Source organism: Scyliorhinus torazame, chromosome 15, assembly GCF_047496885.1.
Source record: "Scyliorhinus torazame isolate Kashiwa2021f chromosome 15, sScyTor2.1, whole genome shotgun sequence".
Classification (NCBI taxonomy): domain Eukaryota; kingdom Metazoa; phylum Chordata; class Chondrichthyes; order Carcharhiniformes; family Scyliorhinidae; genus Scyliorhinus; species Scyliorhinus torazame.
Genome location: NC_092721.1, coordinates 134,638,519 through 134,655,829, shown reverse-complemented (window position 1 = coordinate 134,655,829; position 17,311 = coordinate 134,638,519). Strand labels below are relative to the sequence as shown.

Genomic DNA, 17,311 nt, shown 5'->3' with positions numbered 1-17,311 from the left:
ATGCCTTTAGATATATGCAGGTGAGGGCTTTTGTGAGGCGACAGGTGAGGGAATTCCCGTTGCTCCCGGCACAAGAAGTTCAAGATAGGGTGATCTCGGGTGTATGGGTCGGGGAGGGCAAGGTGTCGGAAATACACCAGGAGTTGAAAGAAGAGGGGGAAGCGCTGGTAGAAGAGTTGAAGGGTAAATGGGAGGAGGAGCTGTGGGAGGAGATCGAGGAAGGGCTGTGGGCTGATGCTCTAGGTAGGGTTAATTCCTCCTCCTCGTGTGCCAGGCTCAGCCTGATACAATTTAAGGTGGTCCACAGAGCGCACTTGATGGGGGCGAGGTTGAGTAGGTTCTTTGGGGTAGAGGACAGATGTGGAAGGTGCTCAGGGAGCCCGGCGAACCATGTCCATATGTTTTGGTCATGCCCGGCACTGGAGGGGTTCTGGAGAGGAGTGGCGGGAGCAATATCTCAGGTGGTGAAAGTCCGGGTAAAGCCAAGCTGGGGGCTAGCAATATTTGGAGTAGTGGACAAACCGGGAGTGCAGGAGGCGAAAGAGGCCGGCATTCTGGCCTTTGCAACACTCGTAGCCCTGCGAAGAATCTTGCTAATGTGGAAGGAGACGAAGCCCCCCAGCCTGGAGGCCTGGATAAATGATATGGCTGGGTTCACAAAGTTGGAGAGGATTAAGTTCGCCTTATGTAAACTGGGTATATAACTGGTCTCTAGCCAACTGTTCTAGTACACCTACAACACTGGCATCTATCCAACTCTGTAGAGAAGTGGTTGTCCTGTCTAAAAAGCAGGACAAATTTAATATGGCCAATTAGTTGACTTTCAAACATCAGCAACGTGATGATAGCACTGTCAGTGACACCTTCCAAGTCAGCAATGACTTGTTCAGGACCACTCAGCTCCAGACCTCATTACAGTCAAGATTTAAACATGGACAAGAGAGCTAATTTCTACAGGTCAGGTGAGAGTGACTGCCCTCAACATCAAGGCGGCATTTGATATCGAATGACATGAAGGACACAGAAAAATGTATGTATTTTTAAATCATGGGATGTTGGTGTCGCTGGCAAGGTCTGCATTTAATACCCATCCCTAATTGCCCTTGAGAATAGTTAAGGATCAACTCTGTTGCTGTGGTTCTGGAGTCACATGTCAGCCAGTCAGAGCAGGGAAGGATGATAGATTTCCTCCCCTCAAAGATATTATTGAACCAGATGGGTCTTCACAAGGGGGGGGTGGAGGCAGAGAGGGAGGTGAGGGAACTCTCCACGGGATGGCATAATGAAAGAATATGGTTGTGGTTGGTGGAGGCCAATTATCTCAGACCCAGGACATCACTGCAGGAGTTCCTCAGGGTAGTGTCCTAGGCCTAACCATCTTCAGCTGCTTCAATAACCTGCCCTCCATTAAAGTCAGAAACAGGGATTATCGTGACAATTGCACAATGTTCAGTGACATTATCAACACCTTAGATACTGAAGCAACCTGCCGGCTTGCAGCATGATCTGGACAAGATTCAGGGTTGGACTGACACTCACACCAGACAATTGCCAGACAACTTCTATCTCCAACAAGAGAGAACCGAATCATCTCTCTGGATATTAAACAGTATTACCATTGGTGGATCCCCCGTCAACATCTTGCAGTTACTATTGACCAGAAACTCAATTGGAATAGCCATATAAATTCTGTGGCTGCCAAGAACTGATCAGAGGCTGGGAACCTTTCTGCAAGTAACTCACCCCTTAATTCCCCAAAGCCTCTTCTCAACCTAAAAAGGCACAGGTTGACACACCCTCCACAACTTTAAACATTCACTCCCTTCATCACCGGCACACAGTGGCAGCAGCATGAAACATCCACAAGATGCGCTCCATCAACTCACCAAAGCTCCTTCGACATCACCTTCCAACCCATGACCTCTACTACCTAGAGGAACAAGGCCATTAGATGCATCACCAACTACAAGTTCCCCTCCAAGTCACGCACTATTCTGACTTGGAACTATGTCACTCCATATGTTCACTGTTTCGTGTTGTGTCAAAACCACTTTCCAACAGCACTGTGGGTGTACCTACACCAGATGGACTGCAGCAATTCAAGGTAGTACCCCACCCACCACCCTCTCAAGGGAAATAAGGTATCGGCAACTTGAAGGAATTAATGTTCCTATGGACACAAAAAAAAATCTTCGCTTCTCCAGCTCCCACAATGCCCATTTCCGATCCCCCACACATTCCCAAAGCCCCTTCCCCAGTCCACCTCTTGTCCTTCCCAAGCCTCCTTCCCCAAATCTTGTTGTTCTTTCTCCCAAAACCCCCCATTCTCTCTACTCCCACCAAGTCCTCATTCCCCTATGTCCCTCATCTCCTTCCCTATTCCCAAACCTCCCTCTTTTCCCTGCCCAACCCCATTCACCAATCCCACAAGCTTCCATTACCCAACCTCCATCTCTACCTACATGCCTACCAAGACCCCATTCCTCACCCCTCCAGCACTGCACCCACTGCCAAACGTTCATTCCCCAGTTTTTCATTCCCCCTTCCCCCACCACTCATCAGCCCTCAGTAATTTGATTTCCCCCTTCCGTACCAAGTTGTGGCTCGGAGTGTCAACACCAAACAGTACCAATTATGAGCTCCATGGAAAAAGCAGAAAAACAATCCAGCTTAAAATTAATGCGGCATGAATTGTTCTGACTCTTCCCGCCAAGATAACAGTTAGTCACATACTGCCCATTTGTCATGTGGGTGTCCTATTTCAAGAAATTTAAACAATTCATCTGGAGACAGTGCTCAGGATAGGAACTCTCGTTTCTTGGAGGGTTGGGACCAAGTGGTGGAGTGAGCTGTATGCTTAGCTTTTGTGGAATGAGGAGTCCTTTATCTAACAGCCATAGTGGCAGATGCCTGGTAGGGGCTCAAGCAATCATTCAATTTCAGAGATGGACTGGTTTCTCTTTCTCAATTGATGCTGGGTAAGAGATGTGCATTTCTTTCCCACCCGCCTCCTCGCATTTACCAATGTGTCATGTTTTTATTTGCGAACAGATTTAGTGCAATGAAGCAATCCAAAGTGTTTGTGATGTCAAGCTGCAGCTTGTATCCATCATAAACAAGTTATTTGGGAGGGTCAACATGTGACTGAGTTTAGGGGATGTCAGTTGTACAGGTTTAATTTTAAATGTAGTAATTTTGTAATTGTTACAGAATACTGTGCACATTTCTGGTAAAATATCCTAATCCAGATGGGCGGCATGGTGGTGCAGTGGTTAGAACTGCTGCCTCACGCCGCTGAGGACCCAGGTTCTATCCCGGTCCTGGGTCACTGTCTATGTGGAGTTTGCACAATCTCCCTGTGTCTGCATGGGTTTCACCCCCACAACCCAAAATATGTGCAGGTTAGATGAATTGGCCAAACTAAATTGCCCATTAATTGAAACAAAATATAATTGGGTATTCTAAAATTGAAAAATATATATCCTAATCCATAATACTCCAACACAGATTGCAGTAAATTTGTAAAAAGTTATAAAATGCATTCTACTTACATTTAATGTGGGTCCAGATGAATATTCTCTATGCTTCCAACTTAAAAGCTGAGGTAAAACACATTGTATTAAAGAAAACTAAGATTATAATGACAAAACACATTACAAAGCACGTCCATTAACATACATTTAGCCAATAAAAGCAAATTTTATTTTAGTCTTATGACTTACTATATTTTCTATTTTGATTGACAAAGAGAGCCAAAGACCAGCACTTTGGTGTTATTCAGTCGATCTGTTGACAATATCTCAAAGTCCGAATTGCAAAAGAATGCATTATTTTTACATTTAGACTACCTCTGGCAGTAACAACTATTGTTAGCTTAACCTTGAGTATGAGGGAAGAGTTTAAAACCAAATTAAAAATGAAACTTGTTTCATTTATTCCAATATCACTACTAAATAAGTTTCTATTGAAGCCTCAAAAAAAAGACTGACAGCAATTGCTCCTAAACATGTTTTTAACTCTTCAAATTGAAACAACTGTTGTAGTCTGCGGCCAAAATCGAATTAAGTCAATAAGATATTTTATCAGCAGTCATGTGATTTGAGGTGTCAGAAGGGCTGGTTTAGCTCAGTGGGCTAGATAGCTGGTTTGTGATGCAGAACAAGGCCAGCAGCGCGGGTTCAATTTCCGTACCAGCTTACCCGAACAGGCGCCGGAATGTGGCGACTAGGGGCTTTTCACAGTAACTTCATACTTGTGACAATAAAAGATTATTATTAAGTAAAAACTGTTGACCTTTCATTTTAAAAATAGATTTTAAAGAAAGTTAACACGAGTATAGATACATACAAATTCACAAAAAATTAATATTTGGTGCTAAAGATTAATTTGTCTTTCACACATGGGAAAATATATAGTAGTTAGATACTCGCAACTTTGGAATGAGAGAGAAATGGCAAAGAAACTAAATCAAATCCTAAAATAGTAAAAATGTAATAAAAATTAAATTTTAAATAAAAATCACTTATTTGGCACATTGAATGAAAGATAAACATTTCTCCCTGACTAATCACGAGCTATTTGCTCACTTCTGCAGTCATTATTGCACCATCTTTGGTCAAAGGTATGTGAACTCAATGATCCACCATTATGAAATAATATGACTTTTGTTCCAGATATGAACCCAACCCTTACATTTATAATGATTGTCAGAAACTTCATATACATGTCAAGATAATGTTATGAAAGTCAAAAATCTTATGTTCAAAATAGATGTTCACTACTCCATGTCTAAAAACAATAACAGATCTTGAAACATATCCAAGCTCCCTTGATAACTGCAGCATGTATTTGAATCATATATACTACACATGCCTGCTGCAAGACGATTTACCATCTACCATGTTGGGATTCGGGTCTGGGACTCTAGGGTTTGTGGTATACCAGTTCAGTGACCTTGACCACTAGGCCTCATCAAGAACTCCAGGTCCAACTCAATTTTGAATTAGCTGTGCTAATTAGTGTCCGTATATCTGGGCAGGGAAGGAAAACATCATATTTCTGTTTTTTGATCACTATCCACCAATCTCTATTAGAAACCCGAAAGTATCTAAATATCATACAGGATTATGCTTAAATGTGGTGTCTCACAGGGCGGCATGGTGGCACATGGTTAGCACTGCTGCCTCATAGCAGCGAGGCCACAGGTTCGATCCCGACCCTGGGTCATTGTCCGTGTGGAGTTTGCACATTCGCCTCATGTCTGCTTGGGTCTCATCCCCACAACCCAAAGATGTACAGGATAGGTGGATTGGCCACGCTAAATTGCCCCTTAATTGGAAAAAAAATGTGGTGTCTCACAGTCGAAGAGTCTGGTGACATTCACATATGAGTAATGATTCCCCGCTGTCTCACTGTCTGTGCGGAGTCTGCACGTTCTCCCCGTGTCTGCGTGGGTTTCCTCCGGATGCTCCGGTTTCCTCCCACTGTCCAAAGACATGCAGGTTAGGTGGATTGGCCATGCTAAATTGCCCTTAGTGTCCAAAAAGGTTAGGAGGGGTTATTGGGTTACAGGGATGGGGTGGAAGTGAGTACTTAGGTGGGTCGGTGCAGACTCAATGGGCCGAATGGCCTCCTTCTGCACTTTGTTCATGTTCTATGATTGTTTAATGAGGTACCAAAGAGCCTGTAGGACTCATGAAGATGTGCCCAGAAAGATTGATTAGGAACTTTCATCCTTGGGGAACAGACTACACCTACTAGGTCCAACTACTAGGAATTATAGTGGAAAGCTACAAACATTCCAGGGAAAAGTAGATTAAAGCACCACTTACTTAATTCATGATGACCTTTGGCCAGAATTCTCTAGCATTCACTGGCGGCAGGATTCCCTGGTCCTGTCAGCTGCACACCCCTGCCCACAGGTTTCCAGACAACGTGGGGCAACATCAATGGGAAATCCTATTGACAGCAGCAGGAACAGAGAATCCTGCCAACAGCGAATGGCACACCGGCTCCAAGAAGCCGGAGAATCTCTATTAATATAATAAAACATGCAATGAAGAAAACTCACAAACAATAAGCCTTAACCAGTTTGTTTGGATAACTGGAACTGGCTTTGGTAGAAAAGCAAATATTTTTTTTTTTTTTAATATTTTAATTGAAAGTTGTACATATTTTGAACCAACGCCCCCCTTACAGAAATAGGAAAAAACAAAAAACACATAAATAAACATCTTATAGCTATGTCACGTATTCCCCCAATATACAAGCCCCCCATTAAACAATAATAACCACAGTAGTAAACACAAAGTACCCCGCCTTGCTGCTGCTGCTGTCCACCTCCTAACGCTCCGCTAGAAAGTCTAGGAACGGTTGCCACCGCCTGAAGAACCCTTGCACAGATCCTCTTAAGGCAAATTTTACCCACTCCAGTTTAATGAACCCTGCCATGTCACTGATCCAGGCTTCCACGCTTGGGGGCCTCGCCTCCTTCCACTGTAGCAGAATCCTCCGCCGGGCTACCAGGGACGCAAAGGCCTGAATACCGGCCTCTTTCGCCTCCTGCACTCCCGGCACGTCCGATACCCCAAATAGTGCGAGCGCCCAACTTGGCTTAACCCAGGTGCTTACCACCTTAAGACACCGTCCTCGCAACGCCCCTCCATAACCCATCCAGCGCTGGGCACACCCAGAACAAGTGGCCGTGATTTGCTGGGCTCTCCGAACACCTCACACACCTGTCCTCTACTCCAAAAAACCGACTCAGCCTAGCCCCAGTCATGTGCGCCCTGTGCAGAATCTTAAATTGTATCAGGCTAAACCTGGCGCAAGAGGAGGAAGAATTTACCCTACCCAGGGCATCGTCCACGTACCCTCATCTATCTCCTCCCATTTACCTTTCAGCTCCTCCACCGAGGCCTCCTCCTCCTCCTGCATCTCCTGGTAGATCGCCGAGACCTTGCCTTCTCCAACCCACACCCCCAAGAGCACCCTATCCTGGATCCTACATGCTGGCAGCAGCGGGAATTCCCTCACCTGCCGTCTTACAAAAGCCCTTACCTGCATGTACCTGAAGGCATTTCCAGGGGGGAGCCCAAATTTTTCCTCCAAGGCTCGCAAACGTCCCATCTATAAACAGGTCCCCAAACCTTCTAATACCTGCCCTGTGCCAGCTCAGGAACCCCCCATCCATTCTCCCCGGGACAAACCGATGGTTCTCTCGGATCGGGGACCACACCGAAGCCTCTGCTTCCCCTCTGTAGCGTCTCCACTGCCCCAAATTTTGAGGGTTGCCGCCACCACTGGACTCGTGGTGTACATTGTCGGCGGGAGCGGCAACGGTGCCGTCACCAGCGCTCCCAGGCTCGTGCCCACACAGGCCGCCACCTCCAGCCTCTTCCACGCCGCCCCCTCCATTACCCACTTGCGTATCATCGCCACATTGGCAGTCCAGTAGTACCCACACAGATTAGGCAACGCTAGCCCTCCTCTGTCCCAGAAACACCCTACTCACCCTCGGGGTCTTTTTCGCCCATACAAACCCGATGATGCTCCTGCTGACCCGCTTAAAAAAGGCCTTAGGAATCAGGATGGCGAGGCACTGGAATATAAAAAGGAACCTCAGGAGCACCGTCATCTTCACCAACTGTACCCGTCAGGGAGAGTGGCAGCATATCCCACCTTTTAAACTCCTCCTCCATCTGCTCCACCAGCCTCGTCAAGTTGAGCTTATGTTGGGCCCCCCCCAGCTCCTGGCCACCTGGATCCCTAGGTACCGAAAACTCCTTTCCGCCCTCTTCAGTGGAAGCTCGTCTATCCCCCATCCCTGGTCCCCTGGGTGTATCACGAATAGCTCACTCTGCCCCATGTTGAGCTAATACCCAGAAAAGTCTCCAAACTCCCTTAAGATCCGCATCACCTCCGGCATCCCCCCCCCCCCCCCCCCCAACCGGGTCCGCCACATACAGTAACAGGTCGTCGGCATACAGTGATACCCGGTCCCGTTCCCCACCCCACCCCACCCCCCACCAGCCCCCTCCAGTTCCTGGGCTCCCTCAGAGCCATCGCCAAAGGCTCAATTGCCAACGCAAATAGCAGGGCGGATAGGGGCACCCCTGCCTTGTCCCCCGGTCCAGCCGAAAGTATTCCGACCTCCTCCGATTTGTGGCCACACTCGCCACCGGGCTTCGTACAGTAATCTAACCCAACTAATGAACCCCTCTCCGAACCTCCTCAACACTTTCCACAGGTACCCCCACTCCACCTTATCAAAGGCCTTCTCCGCATCCATAGCCGCCACTATCTCCGCTTCCCCCTCCACTGCAGGCATCATGATTACATTTAGGAGCCTCCGCACATTGGTGTTTAGCTGCCTTCCCTTCACGAAACCCGTCTGGTCCTTGTGGATCATCACCCCTGGGACACAGTCCTCAATTCTGGTAGCCAACACCTTCGCTAACAGCTTCGTATCCACGTTGAGGAGAGATTGGCCTACACGGTCCACACTGTAAAGGGTCCTTGTCCCGCTTCAAGATCAGCGAGATCAGCGCCCTGGACATCGTCGGGGGTAGGACCCCCCTCCCTCGCCTCATTGAAAGTCCTCACTAGTAGTGGGCCCAACAGGTCCATATACTTCCTGTTAAATTCCACCGGGGCCCCGGTGCCTTCCCCGCCTACATACTCCCCAGCCACTTAGTCAGCTCCTCCAGTCCTACCGGTGCCCCAAGTCCCGCCACCTGCCCCTCCTCTACCCTCGGGAACCTCAGCCAGTCCAGAAAATGACACATTCCCCCCTCCTCCGTCGGGGGTTCAGACCTATGCAGCCGCTCATAGAAGTCTCTAAACACCCCATTTATTCCCACCGCACTCTGCACCGTGTTCCCCCCTTTATCCCTAACTCCCCCAATCTCCCTCGCTGCCTCCCGCTTCTGAAGCTGATGTGACAGCATCCAGCTAGCCTTCTCCCCGTATTCATACACCGCCCCTTGCGCCTTCCTCCACTGCACCTCCGCCTTGTTGGTAGTCAACAGGTCGAACTCGGCCTGGAGGCTTCATCGCTCCTTGAGTAGTCCCTCCTCGGGGACCTCTGCATACCTCCTATCTACCCTTAAAATCTCCCCCACCAACCTCTCCCTCTCTCCTCTCCTTCTCCTCCTTGTGGGCCCTAGTGGAGATTAGCTCTCCCCTAATCACCACCTTCAGCACCTCCCAGACCACGTCTACCTACACCTCCCCATTATTGTTAACCTCTAGGTATCTTTCATTGCACCCCCGGATCTGCCCGCTCACCTCCTCATCCGCCAGCAAACCCACCTCCAGGCGCCACAGCGGCCGCTGGTCCCTCTCCTCCCCTAGCTCGAGCTCCACCCAGTGCGGGGCATGGTTTGAGATGGCTATGGCCGAATACTCCGTGTCCTCCACCCTTGGGATCAGCGCCCTACTAAAAATGAAGAAGTCAATCCAGGAGTAGGCTTTATGGACGTGGGAAAAGAAAGAGAATTCCCTGGCCCCCGGCCTAATAAATCTCCATGGGTCCACTCCTCCCATCTGGTCCATAAACCCCCTCAACACCTTGGCCGCCGCCGGCCTCTTACCCGTCCTGGACCTAGAGCAGTCCAATGCTGGATCCAATACCGTATTAAAGTCCCCCCCCCCCCCCCATTATCAAGCTCTCTGCCTCCAGGTCCGGAATCCGGCCTAACATGCGCCGCATAAATCCGGCATATCGTCCCAATTCGGGGCATACACATTCACCAATACCACCCACACCCCCTGCAGCTTACCACTCACCATGACGTACCTACCTCCATTGTCTGCCACGATGCTCAGCGCCTCAAACGACACCCGCTTCCCCACCAAGATCGCCACCCCTTGATTCTTTGCGTCCAACCCCGAATGGAAAACCTGCCCTAACCACCCCTTTCTTAGCCTAACCTGGTCTACCACCCACAAATGCGCCTCCTGGAGCATGACCACATCTGCCTTCAGTCCCTTCAGGTGCACGAACACACGGGCCCTCTTGACCGGCCCGTTCAGGCCTCTCACATTCCAAGTTATCAGCCGGGTCAGGGGGCTGCCCGATCAACCCCCCCCAGCCGATTAGCCATCACCCTTTCCAGGCCAGCCACGTGCCCGCGCCCCCGCACTCTCCGCTCCCCCCAGCGGCAGACCTCCGCCCCAACTCTCTCTTCAGGCTCCAGCTCCCCTTTGGCCAATGCAGCAGCAACCCAGTTCCCCGCACCCCCCCCCCCCCCCCCCCCCGCGCTGCGTTGCTCCCCCATAGCACTCCCGTAAGTTGCTGACACCTGCTGACCGCGACCCCCCCCCCCAGTGTGAAAATCTTCCCCCCCCCCTTTCCATCAGCGGGCGCACCTCTCCAGCACCACCCCTCCCCCTGACCCCGCCCCATTCCTTCCCTAGCGTGGGAAAAAGCCCGCGCTTTCCACCAAGCCGGCCCCGCCCCCTCTGGTGCAGCTCCCTTTCGTGGGCCTCCCCTCTCCCCCAATGGGGCCCCCTCTTCCAACCACTGACGCCCACACTCTCACCAAACCCCTACTACGAACCGTTTCACCCTACCCCACCCTGCACCCAAAAAAAGACAGTACCAAACAGAACAGAACATCCCCCCCAAAACACAACAATCACATCAATCCCCTCCCGGCATCCCCTCGCAACCGACCCTCAATCCAAGTCCAACATTTCAGCCTGGATAAAGGTCCACGTCTCCTCCGGCGTCTCGAAGTAGTGGTGGCGGTCCTTGAAAGTGACCCACAGTCACGCCGGCTGCAACATTCCAAATTTCACCCCCTTCCGATGCAGTGCCGCCGTAGCCCGATTGTACCCGACCCTCTTCTTGGCCACCTCCGCGCTCCAGTCCTGGTATATCCGGACCTCTGCATTCTCCCACCTGCTGCTCCGCTCCTTCTTTGCCCACCTTAGGACACACTCCTTGTCCACGAAGCGGTGGAACCGCACCAGCACCGCCCGCGGCGGCTCGTTGGGCTTGGGCCTCCTCGCCAGGACTCGGTGGGCCCCCTCCAGCTCCAGGGGCCTCGGGAAGGCCCCCGCGTACATCAACGTGTTCAGCATCATGACCACGTATGCTCCAACATCCGACCCCTCCACTCCCTCCGGGAGACCCAGAATCCACAGGTTCCTCCTCCTCGACCGATTCTCCATGTCCTCGAACTTCTCCTGCCATTTCTTATGCACCGCCTCGTGCACCTCTACCTTCACCGCCAGGCCCAGGATCTCGTCCTCGTTCTCCGAGGCCTTTTGCCGCACCTCCCGGATCGCCGCCCCTTGGGCCTTCTGGGTCTCGAGCAGCTCGTCTATCGAAGCCTTCATCGGCTCCAACAGTTCTGCCTTCAATTCCGTGAAGCAGTGCTGGAGAACCTCCTGCTGTTCCTCCGACCACTGCAGTGGTCGCCACCCGCCATCTTGGTTTTCCTCCCTCGCACTTTTCGCTGCTGCAAAATTACTTTTTTCACCGCTCCACTCCTGGTCCAATCCATACAGTGCCTGGGAAATGTTACTGTCACCTTCCCACACTGGGAACCGTCGAACAAAAATCCGCTGGGGGCCCTAAAAAGAGCCCAAAAGTCCGTTTCTGGCGGGAGCTGCCGAACGTGCGACTTAGCTCCGCATAGCCGCAACCGGAAGTCTCGAAAAGCAAATATTTGAGGACAAATTGTTATTTACCTTCCATGAAGTTCTTTTGGTTGGTTATCATGCGCAGTCAGAACAGCAAGATTTATTTTTCCCTTTTCAGATATTTCCCCCCATGTAAATTCCAGTATACATATGCAAACACCTGCATCCGATGCACTACTTTGAGAAATATATTCTAAAAGAAAACTAAATTAGCCAATCGCCTGTCATAGAATCATAGAATTTACAGTGCAGAAGGAGACCATTCGGCCCTTCGAGTCTGCACTGGCCCTTGGAAAGAGTACCCTACTTAAGCCCACACCCCCAGTCTAACCCCACATATCTTTTTTTTTGGACATGGCCAATCCACCTAACCTGCACATCTTTGGACTGTGGGAGGGAGCCCACGCAGACATGGGGTGAACGTGCCGACTCCACACAGTCACCCAAGCCAGGAATCGAACCTGGGACCCTGGAGCTGTGAAGCAACAGTCTATCTGTGCTACCGTGCCGCCGCCTGTAATATGCTGTCACATAAATTTAAAATGTTTAACTCTTAATCTGGCTTTTCCCTTTAAACGCACTGCTCAGTGAGAGGCGATCTAAACAAATCTTGAAGCAACTGAAGGATTATTGATTGTTTTAAGTTTCTCCACATCGACAGCCTTGGTTCTTCCAAAAATCGGGATCGGGGTGTGGAGAGAGATAACCTCTTTTTTCTTTTTTACACATATTAGTTTCAATGGTTCTGATTGAAGATCTTCACCCGAAACTGAACTCCTGAAACACTATGCCGACCGATAGATTTAAAAGTTTGCAGTTTTTTTTTAAAGTCAACGGAACTTGGTTGCGGTTCTTCACATCGTGTGTCCACCATTTACCAATTTGTGGAGGGGGCAAGTCTCACTCACTACGAGTGACTCGCACCTCGGACATATAATTGTCATTGTGGAACATATGTTTAGGTGGGTTTGCACCAGTTACTCTCCGGTCCAGATTGCACAAACTATAATTACAGACCGCCCGGTCTATCCAAGGCAATTGAATTCACATCAATGGGAGTCTGACTGAAGCACCACCCCCTCCCGGTCGTGCGCCGATCGACCTCTACAGATCCCCTCACAGCCTCGCAAAGGACCGAATTCCTCACCAGCAGCCGCCGTGCCACCCCGTCACCTCGCTGAGCTCGCCAGCTGGCCAGATAAGCGAACCGAGTAGCCGCCATTGCGAGCAACCAGTGACCACCTTCACCTTGAGCAGGCTCGCTCAAAACAAGCACCACTCACAAGCCTGCAGCTTCGCTGTCCAATGGCGGCCGGCGATGATGGAAGGTGGGGCCTCGAGCGGCCGAGAACCGTAATGGTGCGCATGCCCGGGGCGCGAGGCCTCCTGGGGGTTGTAGTCCTGACTGGAGGAGTCCGCGCCAGCGCTCAAACCAATTCGTGTATCTGTTTCTAAGATGTGAATAACACTTTTGTGATGCCCCAAGTCTGAACTGGCACAAATGTTCGAGATGCCAACATCGGGGCAATGAGAATGTGACACAAATTGCAGACCCATTGTCGCTAACTTTGCCTTAGTTTAATTGCTCTGTTTTATTACCTTTGCTCTCGAGTCGCCAGGTAGCTTTATGATACCGCCACATGTTTTAAGTCCGAGTAATGATCAATAATCCAATACCCCGATTAGTAAGATTTAAATCAAAGCACATTTATTATACACAGTAATCACTACTCATGCACAAATTCTATGTTTAAGCTACTTCTACGACTAACAGGCCTATACTTAACTTGGAACTGGCCCACCAGGTCAGGGAAACAAATGGCCTTTCGTTCGGGTTCTGAGCCTGCGGGATTCGAAGTTAGTACAGATTGATAGCTAGGAGCGCCTATCTTGTAGTGAGCGTTGAAGTAAGACTTACAGTTTTGACCAGCTGCTGAAGAGCTGGAGAAGCAGTGGAGAAGAGAGCGATTTGAACTTGGGGCTCAATTCTTATAGTTCCCAGGGGCTTCCCGCCTTTCTGGGCGGACCCTGTACCTGGTCCCAAGTGATTGGACTTTGTCCCAATCACTTGGTTCGATTTTCTCCAATGCTGGAGCGGTTCCCTGATCGATGGGCGGTCTTGAGGTGGTCGTTCACCTCCTTTTGTGTAGGCTTCTGCTGGCTCCGAAGAGTCTGGTTTTGCTTTGTGTATCTAAACGTTGCTTATTGTTCCCGGGGATTGCTCATTAGTATGCAGATGGCTGGTGTTTTGTTATGCTGATGGTTGCTGGTATCGATCTTGTCTGGCCTTTCCCGAGGTAAATACACAGCCAACCTGCAGCTGCTCGTTTTTGTCTTGTTGGCTGACTTTCCCATCAGCCTTTGCCGTTCGCCATTTTGAATTGGGAGTTGGCCATTTTAAGTGGCTACCGGCCCTCCTTGTGATCCTAACGCGAAACGTGAAGGATGACATAACTATGTTGCTTTCCATTCCCTGACCTGAGGGGGGGCACTTCCTTCATGGCCTCTCCACTGACCATAGCTATGCAAAAAAATTTTTAACTGACAATTCTAACGGCGCTATGTCAAACAGGGGCATGCATTACAAAACAATAAACTGGGAACCTCTAACTATTCTTAATACACTACACTCACTTAAACATTTCATTATCCTAGCTTCCTCAACCATACAACAAAATCATAGCAGTTTATACATCAGTTTTCCTGGCTTGGCAGTCAAGCTCTGGATCGTACAATTTGCTCATGAACAGTTCTTTACATTTCTTTATTTACAATAAAACGCAAGTGAATGCTCTTTATTATAGATCGCGGGGGTTGGGGGTCTGGTCGTATCCGAAAATAGGGGATCTGATCCTATATACCGTGGTTCGAGCGTGGTAGGCTCTCCTTCTCCATTTCCTTAGATGCATAGTCTGCACGATGCAGCAGAGTATCGCTAATACCAGTAAGGTTTCTATTACGTAGGACAGGGAGTACCAGGTTATAAACCTGGCACACCAAGATGATGTGGTGTCGCTGGTGACTGGGTTCTGGGTACTGTGGGGAAGTGAAACGTTAACAGCTGGGGGGCGTGAAGTCATGGGGTTCGCGTTCACTCGCAACCAAATGTCCATAAAGATGGTGATCCATGTGAAAGAAGTCCTCATGGCTCTTCTCTTTCCTTTTCCTTTCTTTTCTTCTCCGATCCTGGAGCTTCTGGAGTTCTGTGGAAACAAGCATAGTGTCTGTAACTATCTTTGTGTAATATCTCGTATGATAGTCTGTCTGTCCTTTAGTGCCAATTACTCCCTTTATAATTGGTCACTATGTGTGACTCTCTCATTTTTTTTTCAAAATCCGAATTTTAGGACAAGACACACTTCCCAATAATGAACCAGTGCGAGCCGTCTCGCAGACTGTGCAATTTACTATCCAAATGTCTCAGGATGTAAATAGCATGTGGTTGGCAACCTAAGGGTTACCTGAAACAAAACAAAACTTTCTGAACTAAAATTTCCAAAATGAGGTATGGGCCGTGACGGGAAAGAGTTGGATGGAGTCCCCGGGTAGGGCGGCTACCAATGCCGTGTCTCCCCTACCCGAGCGTAGTTGACTAGAGGGGGGTTCCCAGGCAGGGTGGGTCCCAAGCTGTTTCTCCACTGCCTGAGCAACCGACAAGAACGGGCAAGAAATTTAGTCATCGTGGTGGGGCTGCCGTAGTGGTCCTACCTTCGAACCAGAAGGGCAGTTATGAACGGGCGTCTGGTACCTTAACCAGTCTCTGCAGACAAGTTATTTCTGCTGAATTAGAGTCTGGCAATAGTGAGTCTCTGTCGGCAAGTCCTCAGAGGTTTCGGACAAAAAGGTGTGGGGCCGTGAAAATTTTCTTTTCCTGTCAGACATACAACATTTAACAAACTTACAAACAACATAAAACATGCAGCAGGTTCCATCAGAAAGGACACCACTTCTCCCAAGCGGTTCCTTTTAAACATCATCTGGACACCTCAGTTCTCGGTTGCGAACAGGGTCGCAAAGGGGTTCTCGTTTTGGGAGTCAGACCCAAGGTCGTCATCTTCTCCCGGGTGCCAAACTCTTGAGTGTATCAGGGTTGAAAGGGCTGCATGGTGTCAGGTGGGGTCGCTCTTGTCATTGCGGACGAGTCGGAACGAGTTATCTCGGTGCCAATAGTTGGTGTCTAGTTGTGTGGGGACAGAATCGGGGTCGTCAGTGTAGTTCGGTGGTCGGTGGTGGGGTTTCTTCAGCAAAGTGATCATGAAGGGATCACTTGGATCGTAGTCGGAGTTGCTGAGTGTGGGCCCTGTTACATGGGGATAGGAGGGAGGTGTGCTGTGGCTATCGTCCGAGTCACAGTCGCTGTCTCTGCTGCTGCAGTCTGTGGGCGTTCCGGGGCGGAGTGTATATTTAGGGGGTGGAGTCGAGGACGAGTCCGTGGCTGGGCTGGACGTGTTGGGGGAATGGTAGGGTTACGTTGGCTGTGGGCGGGGCGTGGTGTGCTGCGTCGAGCATGACGTGGTGTGCATGGTTCAACTGTGTTCCATATGCCTTCAGCTGGTTTATATGGAACCACGCAGTCTTACCGTTGGGGTACTTTATTTTATACACGGAAGGGCTTACTTTATCCGCAATGGAGTATGGACCCGAGTATTTTGGTGACAGGAATGTGCTGGGGTTATATACAGAGAGCATAACTTGCTGTCCTATACTGTACTCAGTCGCATGCACTGTCTTGTCGAAACAAGCCTTGCTCTGTTTCTTTCTGGTGCCCAATTTTACTGCGGCTGCTAGCTGAGCCGTTTTAACATTTGCAACCAATTGCTCCACTGCTTTCTCGTGTGTGAGGGCCGTCACTTCAGGGCTGGTCAAGTCCAAACCTAATAAATATTCTGTGCCTTTCATGGGGCGTCCGGTCATGAGAGTGTGTGGGGTGTAACCTGTGGAAGTAGAAATTGTGTAACGCAAAAACATCGGCGCGAAAGGGAGAACTGAGTCCCAAGTGGTGTTTTGCTGGACCATTTTTCTGAGGGTGGATTTTAGGGTCCGATTCATGCGCTCCACGATACCACTCGACTGTGGGTGGTATGTTATGTGGAATTTTAGGGTGATGCTAAATATCGTGAGGACGTTCTGCATGACACGTCCCGTAAAATGAGAGCCTTGGTCTGATTCAATGCTGCGGGGGAGTCCCCATCTTGTAAAGATGTGGTGGGTCAAAATCTTGGCTGTGGTTTTTGCAGTGTTTGTGCGGGCTGGGAATGCTTCCACCATTTCGTAAATGTGTCAATTACCACAAGTACATATTTATAGCGATTCCTGCAAGGGGGCAATGGTCCTATAAAATCAATCTGGAGGTTAGTCCAGGGGTCATTAACGGGTCGGATGTGGCTGAGTTGAGCCCTTTTCATTTTGGCATATCTGTCCGGATTATTCTGGGCGCAGATAAGACAATTCTCGATGTAGTGGTTTACATCATCCTTTAAATTCCGCCACCAACAAAGCTGCTTGAGATGGGCTGTAGTGGGATCAATTCCCTGATGTCCATGACCATCATGGAACAAACAAATCAGTTGATTCTTGTCCTGTTCAGGAACCACATAAAGGGTGTCTTTTAACACCACACCATCATGTGTGGTCAGTGCATTTTTGAACCTCTCATAGG

At 49.5% G+C, this 17,311-nt stretch overlaps 1 protein-coding gene across 1 annotated transcript in view; it reads right to left on the bottom strand.

Moving 5' to 3' along the window:
• acat1 (acetyl-CoA acetyltransferase 1) overlaps window positions 1-12,973 on the bottom strand; it is an 86,939-nt gene extending 73,966 nt beyond the window's left edge. The window contains exons 1-2 of the mRNA XM_072476786.1: window positions 12,800-12,973; window positions 3,552-3,599 (exon numbers count right to left, since the gene is read on the bottom strand). Of these exons, the coding sequence (XP_072332887.1) occupies window positions 3,552-3,599; window positions 12,800-12,874 (123 nt within the window). The 5' untranslated portion in view covers window positions 12,875-12,973. The remainder of the gene's footprint in view (window positions 1-3,551; window positions 3,600-12,799) is intronic.
• Between the last annotated feature and the right edge of the window lie 4,338 nt (window positions 12,974-17,311).